This window comes from Sapajus apella, unplaced genomic scaffold (genome assembly GCF_009761245.1).
Source record: "Sapajus apella isolate SASKATOON/1434 unplaced genomic scaffold, GSC_monkey_1.0 scaffold452, whole genome shotgun sequence".
Classification (NCBI taxonomy): Eukaryota; Metazoa; Chordata; class Mammalia; order Primates; family Cebidae; genus Sapajus; species Sapajus apella.
In genome coordinates this window covers 19,615-39,042 of record NW_022437388.1, presented here as the reverse complement: position 1 = coordinate 39,042, position 19,428 = coordinate 19,615, and the positions used below count along the sequence as shown (strand labels likewise).

The window sequence follows — 19,428 nt, the reverse complement described above, 5'->3', positions numbered from 1 at the left end:
ATACATATACACTTATGTAAGTAAATTATGTGTACGTGAAAGGGTAGGTGGTGAGCTGTGAAGGAAAAAAGTGGAGAGAGGGTGGGGAGTGCTGGGAGTCATAGTCATAAGTGCAGTGGTCAGGGTAGGCTGTACTGAAAAGGCAAGGGAGTGGGCTCTGGGAATGTCCACGGGAACAATGAAGACGCAGAGGGAGGAGCACCTGCAAAGGCCCTGGGGTGCAAGCAGGTTGGGTCCAGGTGCGGGTGCAAGCAGGTCAAAGCCAGCCAGCAACCTACAGAAGACATACTGGGGTGTGAGAGAGAACTGTCAGAGGCAACCCCAGACATTCGGCCTGAGCCACAGGCAGCACAGAGGAAGGCTGGGCAGTGGAGAGGAGGAGCAGGTTTGTTGAGAAGAGGTGCCTGCTAGGCATCTGCACAGAGATGGCAGGGAGGTGATGGATGTACCACCAGCCTGGAGCTCAGGAGAAGGTGAGGCTGGCCTGCCAGCTCAGACTCCAGAACCAGACTCAGACTTCCCTGACCCTGGGATCCACAAAGGTTTGCACATGGCCACAATATCCCAGCCAGTGGCAAGCCCAGCAAGGTGATTCTGGGGGCATTGGTGGGGACTTCACAGGCTTTGCAGTCAGGTTCCAGCCTGGCCTGGCCGCCTCTGATGCCTGCCTTGGCCCACCAGCCTCTCCCATCCCAGCCCAGGCCTCCTGATGACCAGTCAGATCATCCCTTGCTCCAAGCAGAGTTACCTTTCGGGTCAGACTTTTGAAATGACTGGTTAGGTAGGCAGGGAAAGAAATGAGTGTGCCCTGTGCACCTCCTGTGGCCAGGCACAGTGCTGGGTTCCTTCAGTTATCGTCACACCAGAGCTTTAGAGCGACTCTGGGAGGTAGGTACATGTGCATCCGTTTATAGATGGAGCACTGAGGCCTAAGAAGGGAGGAGTGAGGTGGTGCAGGAGCTGCGATTTGCAGTCCATGGCAGAGAGTGTCAGGGAGGATGCATGGAGCTGTGGATATGGCTGGTCTGGGCGTTCTGTGTGCCAGGCACACAGAAGGTGTGAGGATATGCCTGCCGGCTGTGATGACCATGGGCCTTTCCCAGACATGGCTCTCCCTTGTCTAGGAAATCAAACAGTCCAGTTCTAGGGTCAGTTTTCGGCATGGCTGGATCCAGAATCTTAAACAATGTCTCTTGTCTTGGTTCCACCCTCCCCCATGTATGGGCATCATTCACCAGCCGTCTCCCATTGGTCAGCAAGATGATCAACCTTCCCAACATTTCAGAAAAAGGATCAGAGCTCCATCTCACTGGGCAAGTTTTGGTCATACGTCCTCACTGGAACCAATCCCAGAACTCGGGGAATGCTCTGCCCTGACTGGCTGAGGCCTGGGCCACAGGTTCCACCTCTCTGATGTTCACTCACTCTATCTGCTGGGTTTATGCCCTGCTGTATGCTGGGCATCAGGAACAGAGAAGCAGCCAACCTGTCCGCCAGGACTTCCCAGACTAAGGGACATTACACAGTAAAGCCCAGGCGGACCTTGACCCACTGAGCCCTCAAAGCCAGCCCCCATCCCTCTCTGGACCTCAGTGTGCCCCTTTATACAATGGGTGCAGTATTTCTTGGACTAAATGGGACGGTGCCTGTGAACAGATAGAGGGAACTGGCGCCATCCCCAAAATTACAGGTATCGTTTCTGTGGTGACTGGACCTCCTTTGCTTCCTCCCTAAAAGATTATCCTGAGGCAGTGCCTCAGCTGAAGAAAGAGCCATGTACACACTAGGCCCATGCTCATCACTGAGCAGACGCTGGAGTCCCTGGGCATGTCATTCCACCTCTCTAAGCTTCAGTTTCCTAATCTGCAAAACAGGGGTGATGTTAATACCTACCTCATGGGATTGTTAACAATGGCATCATCAGGACAATGTGTCTCACATACAGTTAGGTGCTTAAACAGGAGGGAGCTTGCGATCAGCCATGGTCACCCCTGGGCAGCTCTGCCCATGGGATGCTATTTCTTTTTCCATCCCCTTAGCAGATATTTTCTGAGTGCCTACTAAGCACCGGGTCTGTGTACTTGCTGGGGACTCAGATGTGCAAACAGTAGATCTGTGCCTGTTGGATTTGACGTTCTAGTGGAGAGACAGACAATACCCAAGAAAATAGAGTTTGCCAACAGGGCTGAGGGCTGCCAGGGAGAGAATTCTGTGGTCTTCCTGTGAGAAGTGAGGCGGGGGGGCCATGCAGGTGCATGGGAGCCGTGGCTTCCAAGCAGAGGGAACAGGAGATGTAAATGCCCAGAGGCAGGAGTGGGTCTGGGTGTCAGGGAACAGTGAGGAAGGTCAGGGAGGAGGTTCAGGGATCCTGCTGGTGGTGGTCATGGGAGGGGAAGAAGAGGACATCCCCAGAGCCTTTTGGAAGCCAGAACCAGTGTATTTTCATACCTTGGAGACCCCATGGCAGTCCCCAAGCCCGGACTCCTAGGGTCTCTGAGCCTCACAGGTTTTTGCCAGCCCCTCCCTGGCTGAGGCATCTGGTCTCCTGGAGAGAGGTGGTCGGTCCTGCTAGTGATGCATTCTGTTCTTGTCTCTCTCTTTCTCCTCCCTCCTGGGTGCTCTTGAAGATGCAGGTACTCAGAGAGAGTGTGTGTGAGTGTGTGTGTGTCCGGGAAAATGCATGTGGATGTGCCTGCTCCTGTGTGGGTGGAGGGACAGGCGGGAAGGGACATCCAAAGGCCTGTCCTGGGGGGTGCTGGGGCCTGTGGTCAGGGGCTGCTGTGGGGGCCATGGAGGCTGAAAGTCTGGGAGAGGGGAAGCACCGGGCTTGCTGTGTGGGAGTTGGGCAGCATGGGGTGGGAGCCCCTTGGGGACACTGGAGAGACCTCAGGATTCTCTAGAGAGCCCACCTCTGGTCACCCCTCGTAAAGGGAGGTTCTTGGGGAGGCTCATGTCTGGGTGTCCCTAGCTATGCCCCCCATCCAGGCCCCCAGAACAGTGCTTAGCCCCTCAAATCTCCACTTCTCCTTCTGGAGTCCAGATCCTGGAGGCAACACCCCTCTTGGAGTCCTTCGGTAATGCCAAAACCGTCAGGAACGACAACTCCAGCCGCTTCGGGAAGTTCGTGGAGATCTTTCTGGAAGGGTGAGTGGGGACAATGGAGGGCCTCCCAAAGGCCCTGCAGTGCCTTCTACGTCCAACCACAGCCCCTGGAAACCAACACCAGCCCTCCTTCCCCTGCTGAGAGCTGACTGTGCTCACCACCCCAGGAGCGTGATCTCTGGTGCCATAACCTCCCAGTATCTGCTTGAGAAATCCAGGATCGTGTTTCAGGTGGGCCAGCCCCTCCCAGGCCTGTGTGTTGGGCAGAGTTGGGGTGGGAGGTACGGATACTCAGAGCCTGGCTCCTGATGGGGCTGGGTAGATGTCAAGTGAATGACTGAATACACGTGCACATGTGAGCCCACGACCTTGCCTCTCCAACCCTCCTCTGGCCACTGTGGCTCTTCCTTGCCCTACAGCACACAGGCATGCTCCTGCCAGGGCCTTTGCACCTTCTGTTCCTTCTCTCAGGAGCACTTATCCGTCAGGCGCCTGTTTGGCCAAACCCCTCACCTCCTCCAAGCCTCCCCTACAATTTCACTCATTCAGGAAGCTCCCCATTTAAAAACACAGACCCTCTCCATCCCATCTAAACCCCCACCGTGTCCACTGCCTTATTTTTCTCCAATGTAGTTTCCCCCATCAAATATATTTTATGTTTTAACCAGTGATTTGCTGAGTATCTGTCTCCCTAGCTAGCAGGTGGACTCCATGAGATCAGGGGCTTCTCTCTGCCTTGTCCCCCATGTCCCAAGGGCCTGGACAGGGCCTGGTGCACAGGAAGTGCTCAGCCATCAAGAAGCTCTGTGTGTGCACATGTGGGCTATGGACACACATGTATGTAGGTGTGCATGGCCAGTACACATAAAAGAAGACAGCCCCCTTTTCTCTTCTTTCTCCTAACCAAATAAAATCCCCAAAACCAGAACCCTCTCAGCCTTCAATCATACCAGGGCACCTCTGCTTCTGCTTTTACCCCAGCTGGCGCCAGGCTGGGAGCCTCACTCATCACAGAGGCACGTGTTCTCATCTGCAGTTCCTTGTGTGATGTGCATTCATGGGCTTGGACCTGTGTGTGTGCCTGGGGGTCACCTAGGTAGGTGGCTCCCTTCTCTGTGCCCACTACCCACTCCACAGGCCAAAAACGAGAGGAATTACCACATCTTCTACGAGTTGCTGGCCGGGTTGCCTGCCCAGCTCCGGCAGGCCTTCAGCCTGCAGGAGGCCGAGACCTACTACTATCTGAACCAGGTGAGTGCCAGCAGGCATCTGAAGGCCCCCAGCCCTGGTCCTCCCACCCCGACACCCCTGGGTGGGCCGAGGGAGCCCAGTTGTGAGTGATGGAATGTGAAGGTGATGGAGATTTGGGGAGGGTGAGTTTGGATTTAAGGCATCTAGTCACAGTAAGGGGGACCAGGAATCTTCTAGGTTCAAAGTGGAAGCAGGAAAGGCCTACCTGACTTCATTTCTCTGGAACCTGGATCAGCACCAACCAGCCTAGAGTGACTACACTTCCCCTCGCTGTGCCTCAGTTTCCTCACCCGTGAAATGGGGCCAACATAATACCACTTTGCAGGGATGTCATGAGGCTTAGATGAGGAAATCAGGTAAAGAGCTTAGCACAGCGCCTGGCGTACAGGACATGCTCAGTAAACATTGACTACTCTTTTCATTATTATCACTGGGCAGCTGCAAAGGTCAGCAAGTGACAACCCCTGCCACACATTGCACTTAGAATCCGTGAATCCCACTGCAGCCCTGCTCAGAGCCTCTGTCCCCATGAGAGTGGAATGAGAGCTTGAGTGATCAGCTCAGGCCACGCTGCTGGTTAGGGCAGAGCGGGACCTGGAGGGCTCTGCAGCCCCACCCAAGCTCCCTGACCCTCAACCTCTGTCCTCACCCAGGGTGGGAACTGTGAGATCACAGGAAAGAGCGATGCAGATGACTTTCGCCGGCTCCTGGCTGCCATGGAGGTGCTGGGCTTCAGCAGTGAGGACCAGGACAGCATCTTCCGCATCCTGGCCTCCATCCTGCACCTGGGCAACGTCTACTTTGAGAAGTATGAGGTGAGGGGTGCCACAGCCTGCCTTGGGCCCACACCCTCTGGACTTGGCCATCTTTTCCGAGGCCTTCTCTGTTTCCCTTTCAGATTACGCTATGCACACATCACTTGTCCTGTTGGTTTTTTCCTTTGAGCTTGTTCATCTTTCTCCTCCTGGTAGAAATTAAGGAAATCAGCCCTTTGTCTCTGATATAAATTGGACATATATCTTCCACTTTGTTGTTCGTTTTAACTTCGTTTACGATGGCTTTTGGTGGGTTTTTATTTTTTTTTTTTTTTTTGGGTGTGGGGGGGTCTCACTCTGTCACCTAAACTGGAGTGCAGTGGCACGATCTCCACTCACCACAACCTCTGCCTCCCAGGCTCAAGCAATTCTCCTGCCTCAGTCTCCCGAGTAGCTGGGATTACAGGCACGTGCCACTACTACCCCACTAACTTTTGTATTTTTAGTACAGATAGGGTTTTACCATGTTGGCCAGGCTGGTCTCGAACTCCTGACCTCAGGTGATCTGCCCACCTCGGCCTCCCAAAGTGCTGGGATTACAGGTGTGAGCCACAGTGCCCGGCCCTGTTTCTTATATGAACTTTAAATTCAGCTTATCTAGTTCAAAACACATTCTTGTTGGTATTTTGCATAGACGGATGCACAGGAGGTGGCCTCAGTGGTGAGTGCCCGGGAAATCCAGGCTGTGGCTGAGCTGCTACAGATCTCCCCTGAGGGCCTGCAGAAGGCCATCACCTTCAAAGTGACCGTGAGTCTGTGGGCATCTGGCCTTCGAACAAAGCTTCCTACCAGGGCCTGGTCAGAGCTGCCTTGTGCCCATCCCGTGTGGGCAGCCTCTCCCTCTCCCCTGCTCTCTGTCCCGGGGTCAGGCATGGAAGGGAGTAATTTCAGACCCCAAAGACATTTCAGATTCCAACCTCAGACTTGCACAGGCTGTTTCCTCTACCTGGAATGTTCTTCCTCTTTTCTCACCTACTCATCCTTCAAAAGCCTATACAGCCATTTTCTCCTCTAAGAAGCCTTCTCTGATCTTTGGCCAGGTCAGTGCCTCCTCTGGTCTTTCACAGCCCTAGGATCATTCCCCCTGCCCAGGGTTGATCTCATTGTGTCTGCTGATGCCTCTGTCTCCCCCATAGACCTGCAGTCCCCACCATGACCAGCATTGCCAGGCAGAGTCGGGTAGGGGTGGGGGTGGTCCTGCCTAGCCTCTGTGTGCCTGAGCCCAGTCACATCCCTCCAGCCTTCCTTCCTCATGCTCCACTCCCCTAGTCCCCTGGGGGCTTTCTGGAGGCAGTGGCCAGCCTGCTGTCACTCAAGGGCTGTACCCCTCCCCAGGAGACAATGCGAGAGAAGATCTTCACACCCCTAACTGTGGAGAGCGCTGTGGATGCCAGGTGAGGCTGCACCCCACCCTGCCTGAGCCCCAGGGCCCAGCACCCCACCACAGTATCCTGCCCACAATAGCGCCACCTCTGCTTTAGGGACGCCATCGCCAAGGTCTTGTATGCGCTGCTGTTCAGCTGGCTCATTGCCAGGGTCAACGCGCTGGTGTCCCCGCGGCAGGATACACTGTCCATCGCCATCCTGGACATCTACGGTTTTGAGGTGGGGCCGTATGGGAGGCTGTGGGGCAGGGGACATAGACGAGGCCTCACCTCCCTCAGGTGTGTCAGGCTGCCTTTCCCATCCCTTTCTGTGCCTGCAGCCGGTGCCGTCTTCCCTTCATGGACCCCTCCCCGTCACTATCTCCCTTGTCACCTTCCATTTTCTTTACTCACCACAAGCACTCCCAAGGCCTCTGGGCCAGGCCCTGTGCTGGGCAATACCAGCTGCCCAGAAAGGACCAGCCAGGGTCCTGCCCTTGGGGAGCTTCCAGGTGAGGCTGGGTGGGGGTGGGGGCAGACTCTGACAACTCCATATGCTCCAGTGGGCATCATTCACCTGGGCAGGAATGGGGAAGGCTTGCTTCCTGGATGGGGATGAGATACTCCTGACACCCAGCAAAGGCACTATAAGTGCAGGGAACAGAATATGCAAAGGCTGGGAGGGGTGGAGGGGCATGGGATCTGGGACCGGACTTCTTGTGTTGGGGGTGACTGCTGTGTGAGTACACAGCAAGGGAAGTGGCGAGGGACAGGGCAAGATCACAATGCAACCATCACGGACACTCACATGGCACCTGTTATGGGCCAGGTGCTGCGGAAAGCACTTTGTTAATTCACTTCATCTTTAGAGCAACCCTATGAGGCAGGTACTGCCGGTATCCTCATTTTATAGATGGGGAAACTGAGGCATGGGACTGTAATTCAAGGTCATATAGCTAGAAAGTGGCAGACCCAGAATTTGAACCTAGGCAGAAGGCCCTGGAGCCTGGGCCTTCAGCCATTGCCTGTGCTGTCAGGACAGAGCCTGTCAGGTTCTATCCTGGGTGTAGCAGGAGCCATGGAGGGTTCTGAGCTAAGGGTCTGTGGTTGAGCTCAAGCTTTTTCAAGTTGCCACTAGGGAAGGCAGGGGCAGATAGGCTGGTGGCCCAGTAAGGACTGTTCCCAGCCTCCCTATCCACCTGGCAGGACCTGAGCTTCAACAGCTTTGAGCAGCTGTGTATTAACTACGCAAACGAGAACCTTCAGTACCTTTTCAACAAGATCGTCTTCCAGGAGGAGCAGGTGTGTGGGCCCCATTAACACTCCTGTCCCTATCTTGACTGGACAGCGGACCTTCTTGGAAACAAACAAGGATATACTTGTTGTTTAAGAGCAATTCTGACATCACAGCCAGTGGAGGGAAAGGCATTCTAAGCTGGGAACCAGCTCATGGGAAGGCCTCTGTTCTGGAGGGAAAGGTGCTAAGGTGCTGTGTTCAAAGAGGAGTCTCCTTGGGGGAGTCCTCCTCTACTGGGCTGTCCCAGGCAGAGGGAGCAGCAGGACTCTGAGTTGGCTCATGCTACCTTATTAGGGGGTGAGCTCCCTATTCTGGTAGGTATGCAAGCAGAGGTGCTGCTGGCCAGGCTCCTTCAGGCAGATTCAGGGTCTGTGGTTGAGCTCAAGCTTTTTGAAGGAGGAGGGTGGGTGGACCCTGGACAGGGATGGGAGGCTGAGCTCCTGCTGCCTCCTGCCTGCAGGAGGAGTACATCCGTGAGCAGATCGACTGGCAGGAAATCACCTTTGCTGACAACCAGCCCTGCATCAACCTCATCTCGCTGAAGCCTTATGGCATCCTGCGCATCCTCGACGACCAGTGTTGCTTTCCTCAGGTGAGCCGCAGGTACTGTGTGAGCCTAGTCAGGTCACACATCTCTCAGCCTCGTGTCATCATCCCAGCCTGACTCCTTCATTCCTCTCTGCTCTGGCTTGAGGCGGGCAGTGGGAGGTTGGGGCACCCAACTGACTATTCACAACCTGGGGTGATTGAGGCCATATGGGAAGCTATGGGTGTCCAGAGGAGAGGCTGCACCAGCCTGGAAAGCCACAGAAGTTTTCCTGGAGGAGGTAACCTTAGGATTGGGCCTCAGATCCTGATTGCAAACACAAGAGTGGATGGCAGTGAGATCAATAGAGTGCAAAGACAGCTGGCCCGGAGGGAAGGCAGTTAGGAACTCACCCAGCCACAGGTGTCTTCAAGGGACCACTTAGGCCCCCAGTGCCTGGCTAAGGCGCTTGCCTTCTGACCCAGGGAGGGGGGCAGCCATGGGAAGCTGTGAGTTGTTCCTTGCTGGTGCCCAATGGGGAGCAGTCAGGGGTAGTGAGTTTGCCACCAGGCCAGGAATAGGGTGTCCAGGCCCCCTGCCCACCAACTGATCCCTAACTGCCCCCAGGCTACAGACCACACCTTCCTACAGAAGTGCCACTACCATCATGGCGCCAACCCGCTCTATTCCAAACCCAAGATGCCGCTGCCTGAGTTCACCATCAAGCACTATGCAGGCAAGGTCACCTACCAGGTGAGCCCCAAGACGGCCAGTCTGGCCGCTGGTGCTGCAGTGCTGCTAGCTGTTAGAGACATAGAAGCACAACACTGGCCCCACACATTCATGCCCAGGTCTAGTTCTGGCTCTGCTGTGCCCCAGCTCTGTGACCTTGAGCAAACTGCTTAGCCAGTCTGAGCCTCAGTTTTCTCACTTGAAAAATGGGAATAATAATAGTGCCCATCTCATGGGGTGGGTGTGAGAAATGTGGGGTGGGTTTGATAAAGAGTAGCTCTTATCAGTAGTGACATCACTGTGGGCACCCTCAGCACTATTATTTGAGACTCATTCCTGCCCTGGAGGTGTCTCAGGCTAGGATTCCATGCCTCTGTCCCCATCTGGGCCTTACTTTTCTCATCTGTAGAATGGGCACAGGACAATGTACTTCACTGAGGGTGAGGCCAAGACCCCGACCTGGCATGTGAAGCCATGACGAATGCTCCCCTCCCCCAGGAATTACGAGAATAGTGGGTCTGGAGGGGTGGGGACCATAGCAGTGAGGAGGATCCAGTCCCTCCTAGGATAGACAGAGAGACAGAGGCCTGGAGGGGCAGGGCCGGGATTACTCAGGCTGTTGTTTCCTTTTTCAGGTGCACAAGTTCCTGGACAAGAACCACGATCAAGTCCGCCAGGACGTGCTAGACCTGTTCGTAAGGAGCCGGACACGGGTGAGCCTCCCTTCTGCCGCTACGGCCCTGCCCCCAGGCATAGCCCTACCCCCAGGCATAGCCCTACCCCCACACCCAGCCGCCTTCAGGCCTTGGACCATGTTGTCTAGTCCTGGCTCTGCTTAGTTTTGGCCAGACCTGTTCCCGCCTATCTTGGCTCTTCCCTAAACCTAGCTCCTCATCCTGATCCTGCCCTCTGGCTCCCCCCCAGCCCCAGTGGCCAGACCCTGGCCCCATTCCCAGTTCTAATGCTGTATCCCACCAGCTGTGGCCTTGCCCTGTACTTACTCCATTCCTGGCCCCACCCCATTCCCTGGCCCATTCTCTCCTGGCTTTCTGCCAGATCTGTTCTCCCAATCCCACCTCCTGGTGTTCTCAGTTCCCCCAACTCCACCCATAAGGCCCTGGGGAGAGCTTAGGGGACCAAATTTGGGTTTCTTGAAGGCTTGGGGAGGCCCTGCATCCCAGCTACACTGTGGCCAGTAGATGGCCCTAGGACAGAGCACAGGCCTGGTAACATCACCTGGGGAGGCCCTATCTGGCCCTCTGCTTCCTCCTGTCAACTGGGCACCCTCCTCCTGAGGTCATAGCCAGAGTTCACAATCATGTGTCTAACAGGCCACCTTGGGGCCAGGCACACAGTCAGTGACTGTGTGTTCCTCAGACTAAAGGGGGAAGTCAGCCAGTTACGGGATGGATCCCTTGGAAGGTGCTGAGCCCCACCTGTTTTGAGAAGCATGCAAGCCAGGACAACAGAGGCCTTGCAGAGGGAACAGGGGTCCAGTTAGTCTTCAGATCCCCTGGTCCGGAGACTTGACTCCTGCTCTCTGTTCCTCCTCATTTCAGTCTCCCGGCCCCTACCTGTCTGTTTTCCCTCCCCCAACCCCTGCCCAGGTGGTGGCACACCTCTTCTCCAGCCATGCCCCACAGGCTGCCCCTCAGCGCCTGGGCAAGAGCAGCTCCGTCACTCGGCTCTACAAGGCACACACCGTGGCTGCCAAGTTCCAGCAGTCACTCCTGGATCTGGTGGAAAAGATGGAGAGGTGGAGTGGGGGGCAGGTGGGCGGAGCACCCAGCCTCACCCTTAACCCACCTCATGACCTTCAGAGGGTGAGAGCCTTCTTTTTCTGAGGCCTCATGCTGTCCTCTTCCTGCCACTGCCAGGTGTAACCCCTTGTTTGTGCGTTGCCTGAAGCCCAACCACAAGAAGGTGAGTGAGAGCTGAGACCTCTGAGAGAGCCAGATCCTCCTGCCCATGCTGTGTGACCTTGACCAAGTGGCTTGGCCTCTCTGGACCTGCATTTCCCCAGCCTAGCACTGGGACTATTCACCATGATAGTGCCTTTTGCACGTGGATGAGCCAATGTACAGACTCCCTCTCTGCGCACCCCTACAGGAGCCTGGTCTCTTTGAGCCAGATGTGGTAATGGCACAGTTACGCTATTCAGGGGTGCTGGAGACTGTGAGGATCCGCAAGGAGGGATTTCCAGTGCGCCTGCCTTTCCAGGGGTTCATCGACAGGTATCTTGGTTAGGGTAGTTCCTGAGCTGTATAAATCCCTGCCCAACTCCCCATGGCCCTAGGAATACACAACCCAGGAAGCACAGGGCTTGCTGTGCACAGTTGCTCAGACTGTACACTACATAAGGCAGCCACATGATAGCTGTTATGTGGTAGATATATTTATTGTTCTGCCTTTTTTTGTAGTTTTATTATATGCTGTATAATGTATAATACGTATAATCAATCCTCCGTGTTGATTAGAATGGTTTTAGTAGTTATAATGAAAAGTTTCCAGCAGGTGGCAGTCAAGTGTCTTGTTCTACTGAAATCATCTATTGTAACAATTTTCAGTCACCCTGAAGTAAAGAGTATTGAGGATGGAGTGCCTTTTTTAGAATGCACTATTAGTGGAGCCACCACTGGGACTAGGCCTCCTGGACACTGGGCGTGGGTGGTAACCCCATGATCTAGCAGGCACCTCAGGTAGGTCTCATAGCCCCAGACTGAGTGTGGGCCCCCTGCCAGGTACTGCTGTCTAGTGGCCCTCAAGCACAACCTGCCAGCTAATGGGGACATGTGTGTGTCGGTGCTGAGTCGCTTGTGCACAGTCATGCCAAACATGTACCGTGTTGGGGTCAGCAAGGTGAGTTCCACCCGACAGTCAGCTCTTAAGAGACGCCAATTCAGGGGCTCCAGAACCACTGAGTCAGAAATGTCCAAGCTAGAGACCACTGTCCCAGGAACAACCCAGATGAGCTTGGGACATGGAATGCTAACTGCCCGATTCACCAGCACTGTTTCTTCCACCTGTCCAAATCCACCCCATCCCTCCAGCTCCACTCCAGGAGGTGTCCCTGTCTATTCTGTCTCCACGGATTCTAGAGAGGGAGGGGCCCTTAGTCCAGCCTCCTGGCTCCTACCTGCCTCAGTGCCTGCCTCCTATCCTCAGCTGTTCCTTAAGGAACACCTACACCAGCTGCTGGAGAGCATGCGGGAGCACATCCTGAATCTGGCAGCCCTTACTCTGCAGCGCTGCTTCCGTGGCTTCTTCATCAAGCGGCGATTCCGCTCTCTGCGCCACAAGATCATCCTGCTGCAAAGCCGGGCCCGTGGCTACCTTGCCAGGTGAGGCCCAGAAAAGGCAGGATTCCTAGGAGACCTATGGTCAGGCTCAAGAGAGGTCACATCCAACCTTGAGTAGTGAGCTCCCTATTCCTGGAAGCATGCAAGGTGAGGATGGAGGCCTCTGCAGGAAGGATAATCAGATTCTCTGTCTCTGCTTTTGGATGCCCTTCCCAGCCACCCCCAGGCCCTTGTGACTGGTGGGTAGGAATCCATTCAGTCAAGAGGGGCCTTATCCTGCATCTCAGGGACCCTCAGATTATAAGCTGTTTGGAAATAAATGATTCAGGCAGGTTTAATCCAGGCCCTGCTACTTAATTTCCTCTGTGACCTTGGCCAAGTCACTGCCCCTCTCTGAGCTCCAGTTTCCCTTTGTGCCAAAGGGCCTCAAGTGTGAGGTGTGAACACTGGCTCCCAGGCCAGGCTGGCAGGGACCTTTCTGCCCCTCATTCACCCTGTCACCCTGTAGCCCCAATCCCTGACCTCCCCACTCCCCCAATCCAGGCAGCGCTATCAGCAGATGAGAAGGAGTCTGGTGAAGTTCCGGTCCCTGGTACACGCATACATGAGCCGCCAACGCTACCTCAAGGTACAGACCCTACCCTATCTCAGTCCAAGGGGACAGCAGAGAAGGGGAAAAGGCACTTAGCACCCAAGAGGAGACCATTGGCCTCAGGCAGTTTGGGGTTCAAATTCTACCTCTACCACCTACTAGCTATGTAACCTGGGCCATTCTCTCCTCAATTTTCCAATCTACCCCTTGGGATTGTGGAGAGGGTTAAATGAGATGTTGCATTGAAAGATTTGGCCTGGTGCTGGGTTCACAGTGGGGTCTTAAGGAATTAAGGGCCATTAGAATTTGGCGACCTGAATGTCACTGGGTATGGTTTTGCTCTTACCTTCATGTCTTGGCCCACTGCCATGTAAACCAGCCATCAGAAAGACAAATGCAGGTCCCAAACCAACAAAGCAGTATGTAGCCTTTACTGAAGGCTTTGTGGCACTACAGAGGAGGGCTTCCCATGACACAGTGCTCAGCCACCTCCCAGAAATCCTCCTTGTACATCTCTTTCCCCAGAGTTTTCCTCCCTCCGCTCTTTGCCTCTGTCTTTCTCTTGCTCTCTCTCCTTTCCCCTCCCTGTTTTTCTGGCCAACCTCGGCCTCCCACCCCACCTGTGGAGTGGGGCAGTGGCAAGCAGCCCCTCCTTGCTTGAGTGTGGCTGCCTTGCATAAGCTAGCCTGGCCTGCCTGGGGGTCCGTGGTTGCCTCTGCCCACCACTCCCCACCTTGACATCTGTTCTTCTGAAGCTGAGGGCAGAGTGGAGGCACCGGGTGGAGGGGGCACAGTTGCAGGAGCAGGAGGTAGGTGCAGGTCTGGGTGGCAGCAGGGCCAGGGAGGGAGGCTGGAAGGTGGGGATGTGGCAGGCCTGTCCCTGCCCCATGCACTGTTCCTCCAGGAGCTGAGCAAGCGGGAGGTAGTGGCTGTGGGGCACCTCGAGGTACCGGCTGAGCTGGCTGGGCTCCTGCAAGCAGTGGCAGGTGGGTTGGCACTGGGCGCAGGGAGGGCACAGGCAGTTTGGAGCAGGCACTGCATTCCCTCCTCTCTCCACAGGCCTCACGCTGGCCCGAGTGCCTCGGGTGGCCCCTGTGCGGACTCCTCGGCTCCAGGTTGAGCCCCGTGTCACACTGCCCCTGGATATCAACAACTATCCCATGGCCAAGTTTGTCCGGTGCCACTTCAAGGCAAGGGCTAGCTGAGGTCCAAGGTGCCCTGGCTGATAGGGCTGACCAACTAGAAGGGACATTGTCCTTGCCCTGGGGCAGCGTCCTGGCTGTGCCCAGTGGTGTTGGGTATGAGCCTTTTAGTTGCTGGATCATAGGGACTCTGGGAGATCCCTGGGGTCTGGATAGCAGTGGAGAGCCCTCAGGGGCTTGGGCAGGGCTATTTACTACCAACCGGTCTGGTAATATTTCAGAAACAACTGGTGGAGCCATAGCACATCAGCCCAGCTCGATTTCCTTCCCTCCAGATGAGGGTTCATCCTTTCCCTACCACCGACTTGCTGAGGGCCACTGTGGCCCCGCATCAGCCCTCAGTTTCCCTATCCATACACTGAGGACCAGAGCCCCTGTGTCATAGGCCCTGGAGCCCCATGTGGCACAGGGCAGTGGGTCCAGATGTGCCTATCAGTCTCAGCACTGTCTGCTCACATGTCTGCCCTGTGCCCTAGGAACCTGCCTTTGGGATGCTGACAGTGCCCCTGAGGACACCCCTTACACAGCTGCCAGCCGAGCACCATGTGGAAGCCATGAGCATCTTCAAGCTGGTATGGGGTCCTCCCAAGCCCACCTTCTAATTCATAGCCCCTGGCCCTGAAGCTGAGCCATGAGGACTCCAGTCTTCCCAGCCCTGCCCAAGCCCAGTCCATGAGCCCCACACCTCTTCCCCAAAGGAGAAACTTTTTTTTTTGAGGCAGAGTCTTGCTGTGTCACCCAGGCCGGAGTGCAGTGGTGCAATCTTGGCTCACTGCAACGTCTGCCCCCCGAGTTGAAGTGTTTCTCTTGCCTCAGCCTCCCAAGTAGCTGGGACTACAGTCTCGTGCCAATGCACATGGCTAATTTTTATATTTCTAGTAGAGACAGGGTTTTACCATATTGGCCAGGCTGGTCTCGAACTCCTGATCTTGTGATTTGCCTGCCTCGGCCTCCTTCAAAGTGCTGGGATTACAGGCATGAGCCACTGCACCTGGCCAGAAGAAACTTTTATGTCAGTGGAGGGATATGGCTTCCTCTCTGGTGGTTGGTGGCTTTTCTTCTCCCAGCTATCTTCCGGGCATAAAACGACTGCCCTGGGCCGGGCACAGTGTCTCACTCCTGTAGTCTCAGCACTTTGGGAGGCCGAGGCAGATGGATAATGAGGTCAAGAGATCGAGACTATCCTGGCCAACGTGGTGAAACCCCATCTCTACAAAAAAATACAAAAAAATTAGCTGGGCATGGTAGCACATGTCTGTAATCCCAGTTACTCAGGAGGCTGAAGCAGAAGAATCGCTTGAACCAGGGAGTCAGAGGTTGCAGTGACCCGAGAGCATGCCACTGCACTCTAGACTGGCGACAGAGCAAGACTACCTCTCCAAAAAAAAAAAAAGGCTGCCTTGGAGCCTTTCAGGGACACTAAGAAGATACCCAGGTCTTCTCCTTAAGGACTTCTCAGTCTCACAGGGAAGCAGAGCTGACCCGGCCAGTGACCACCAGCATGGACAGAGGGAAGCACCAAAGCTAGGGAGTCCAAAGTCCTGGGCAGGGCCACAGAGGGCTTCCTGGAGGAGAAGGCGTTTGAGCTGGAGGAGAATTTGCCAGGCAGGGAGAGTGGAGAAAGTACAGAGAGAAGAGGAAATTGGTATGGTCAGAACAGAGTCAGAAGGGCAAGGGTGAGAGTGGCCAGTAGGCCTTGATTACAGACCCAGAGCTTAGATTTCATCCCAAGGGACCTAGGGAGCCAAGGCAGGGGCTTCCATGGGAGGGATGTGGTCCTATCTGAATGTTTAAAAGAACCTTCTGCGGCCTAGATAGAGCAGAAAGTGAGGGTCTGGTTGGAGGCCAGGGGTCTGGGGAGGGAGCTGGGGCTGTATGGGGAGCTCTAGAAGGTTCATGAACAGGGAAGACAACACATACTTTGGATCTAGAGTTTTTCCATAGTCGAGATGAACTGCCTAGTCATTTGGCATAGAACATGGCAGTTGTAGGCGCAGTGGTGCACGCTTGTAATCCCAGCACTTTGGGAGGCCAAGGTGGGCAGATCCATTGAGTCCAGGAGTTTGAGATCAGCCTGGGCAACATGGTGAAACCCTGTCTCTACTAAAAACACAAAAATTAGCAGGGTGTGGCTGCACACCCTGTAATCCTAGCTACTTGAGGGGCTGAGGCAGGAGGATCGCTTGAGCCCAGGGAAGTTGAAGCACAGTGAGCTGAGATTCTGCCACTGCACTCTAGCCTGGGTGACAGAGACCTCATCTCAAAAAAAAAAAATATATATATATATATATATATATATATATATGTAGTTATATTGTAATATGAGGGGCATTTATGTGGACACGGGCACACATGGGAGGGACATGAAAGGGATGCATGTGGGACCAGAAGGAACAACTTTCCAAGACGTTCTGTTCATGGCCCAGATCCTGCGCTTCATGGGCGATCCCCACCTGCATGGTGCCCAGGAAAACATCTTTGGCAACTACATTGTGCAGAAGGGGCTGGCGGTGCCTGAGCTGCGGGACGAGATCCTAGCACAGCTGGCCAACCAGGTGTGGCACAATCACAATGTCCACAATGCCGAGCGGGGCTGGCTGCTGCTGGCCGCCTGCCTCAGTGGCTTTGCACCTTCCCCGCGCTTCAACAAGTACCTTCTCAAGTGAGTGGGACTGGATAGGGGCTGGAACATGAGGGACAGTGGCACCAGCAGTGGGGCCCAGGTGGGTTGTTAAAGGTCAGGCCAGGAGTAGATCTCTACGCTGGAAAGCTCAGGCATGGAGGCTGGCCAGGGCTGCTCTGAGTTTCTACTGGGATGTATTGACCTCTCACAGCATGGGAGTTTAGTGGGGTGGTTAGGAGTATGGATGCTGGACTCAATCAGTGTTGAAATCCCGGGTCAGCCATATTATATGAGATAAGTCACTGTCTGAGACAATTCACTGCCCCTCTCTGAACCTGTTTCTCCCCGATAATTTGGGGATGGCAACAGAACCCACCTAACACGGTGGCTGTGAGCTACAGAGTTGCAGAATCATGCTCAGGCCAGCATGCAGCAGATGGACATCACCTGGCCAGTCTTGTGACTCTGTGGCAGCTGACACCAGGGTAGGGCCATTGCTGGCCTGCCTGTCTAGGGCTTTCCTGAGGGCTTGGTGCTAGCTTCCCTCTCTAGCTACTGTGGGCTATTGTGGGCCTGCTGCCAGGCTTAGCTGCAGGGGATATAAGATGTGGAGGTGAGGGAAGCATGAGGAATGACTGGTAGGGATTGGGCTCATTGAGCCTAGGTTGAGTTGAACCCTCAGCCATCCCTTTTATAGAAAACTTGGAGGAGGGCCAGGTGAGGTGTCTCATACCCGTAATCCCAGCACTTTGGGAGGCCGAGGCAGGTGGATCACGAGGTCAAGAGATCAAGACCATCCTGGCCAACATGGTGAAACCTGGTCTCTACTAAAAAAAATACAAAAATTAACTGGGTGTGGTGGTGCACGCCTGTAGTCCCAGCTACTTGGGAGGCTAAGGCAGGAGAATAGCTTGAACCCGGGAGGCAGAGGTTGCAGTGAGCCAAGATCGCGCCACTGCACTCCAGCCTGGCGCCTGGTGACAGAGCAAGACTCTGTCTGGAAAAAAAAAAAAAAAAAAAAAAAAAAAGAGAAAGGAAAACTTGGAGAAGAGGCTCAGAGAGGGCAGATAACCACCCAAGGTTACCCTGTGAGAGAATGAAGGCAGAGTTCAGGTTGTTGCCCACACCCAACTGCAGACCACATCCTGTCAGTGACATTTAGTTCCAACAAGCTGGAATCTCTTTGGTCTATCCTTGGACCTCTGTGCTGGCCTTAGATACTTCTGGGCTAGGCTGGGACCCTTTCAGTTTAGCTATGGGACTCTAAGCTACCCTGCAACCTTTTGTAGGCTAGCCTGTAACCCCTTAAGTATAATCCTAGAGTACTGGACTCTAGCCTGGGACCCTTCTGAACTCACCTGGGGCCTTTTCAGCTTCACCTTGGGGCTCTGGAATAGGCTGGCCCTTTCTCAGACTAGCCTCAGAATTACCTACCCCCACCCACCGGCCTGGCTTCAGATCCCGCTTGATCCTGGTTCCAACTCCTACCCATCAGGTTTGTGTCTGATTATGGGCGGAATGGCTTCCAGGCTGTGTGTCAGCACCGCCTCATGCAGGCCATGGGCCGGGCCCAACAGCAGGGCTCAGGGGCTGCCCGAAGCTTACCCCCAACCCAGCTCGAGTGGACAGCGACCTATGAGAAGGCCAGCATGGCACTGGACGTGGGCTGCTTCAATGGTAAGCTGCCTTTCCCAACCTCAATGAGAGCAGTGGGAGTCATCAGGGCCCAGTGAGCCCTAGGGATGGCAGAAGCCACTGAACATTCTGGAGCCAAGGAGGGGCCTGCTCCAATATGGCTCTGCATGAAAGTCTGTGTGTTGGGGTGGGACCTGGCCTGGAGAGGGGAAGCCAGGGAAGTGAGACTACAGATACAGGAAGCCCGAGAGGAGGAAGCAAGCAGGGAGGCACAGCCAGACTGGACTCAGATGCTCCAACCTGAGCCCAGCACCTGTTGTGCCCCAGGTGACCAGTTCTCCTGCCCGGTGCACTCCTGGAGTACGGGGGAAGAGGTGGCTGGAGACATTCTGAGGCACAGGTTGGCTCCTAGGATGCCCTCCCAGCACACTCTTATGTACCTGGAATGTAGGCTGGGGGGAGGTCAGATCCCCCAAAGGGTCCCGTAGGGTCCACTCCATTCATGTTTAGGGTCTGCCTTATATCCCAGGATCTCCCCAGGTAGTGCCTGATGACTCTGACCCTCATTTCTTTTCCTGTGCATGCCATCACCAGGGGGCTGGCAGATGGTTGGCGTGGTTGGACTGTGGCCATGAAGAATGGTGTCCAGTGGGCAGAGCTGGCTGGCCACGACTACGTGTTGGACCTGGTGTCGGACCTGGAGCTGCTCAAGGACTTCCCTCGACAGAAGTCCTATTTCATTGTGGGCACAGAGGGGCCTGTACCCAGCAGGGGAGGCTCCAAAGTGTAGGTAGCTATGGGGGACCCCCTCACAGATGGCCGCTCCCAGGCAGAAAGCCTGCCTCTCCCAGCTGCTGGGACAGGCTGAGCCCTGAACTTAGACTTCAGGTTCTTAAGGAGGTAGAGTTCATCAAAGGATCCTGCTTTTAAAGGGAGAAAGCCACCCAATTCCAGGGTACACAGGAAAATTTGGGGGGCTCTGGGATCTCT

General features: G+C 55.0%; 1 protein-coding gene across 1 annotated transcript in view; it reads left to right on the top strand.

Annotated features, from left to right (window-relative positions):
• Positions 1 to 19,428, top strand: part of LOC116545944 (unconventional myosin-XV-like) — a 46,975-nt gene that overhangs the window by 8,929 nt on the left and 18,618 nt on the right. The window contains 25 exon segments of the mRNA XM_032272348.1: positions 3,036 to 3,144; positions 3,270 to 3,333; positions 4,240 to 4,353; positions 5,007 to 5,168; positions 5,803 to 5,916; positions 6,504 to 6,562; positions 6,650 to 6,773; positions 7,739 to 7,834; positions 8,290 to 8,421; positions 8,983 to 9,108; positions 9,723 to 9,800; positions 10,695 to 10,843; positions 10,965 to 11,010; positions 11,197 to 11,321; positions 11,829 to 11,946; positions 12,253 to 12,428; positions 12,930 to 13,014; positions 13,734 to 13,787; positions 13,883 to 13,964; positions 14,038 to 14,168; positions 14,657 to 14,752; positions 16,607 to 16,842; positions 18,299 to 18,480; positions 18,766 to 18,838; positions 19,033 to 19,224. Of these exon segments, the coding sequence (XP_032128239.1) occupies positions 3,036 to 3,144; positions 3,270 to 3,333; positions 4,240 to 4,353; positions 5,007 to 5,168; positions 5,803 to 5,916; positions 6,504 to 6,562; positions 6,650 to 6,773; positions 7,739 to 7,834; positions 8,290 to 8,421; positions 8,983 to 9,108; positions 9,723 to 9,800; positions 10,695 to 10,843; positions 10,965 to 11,010; positions 11,197 to 11,321; positions 11,829 to 11,946; positions 12,253 to 12,428; positions 12,930 to 13,014; positions 13,734 to 13,787; positions 13,883 to 13,964; positions 14,038 to 14,168; positions 14,657 to 14,752; positions 16,607 to 16,842; positions 18,299 to 18,480; positions 18,766 to 18,838; positions 19,033 to 19,224 (2,923 nt within the window).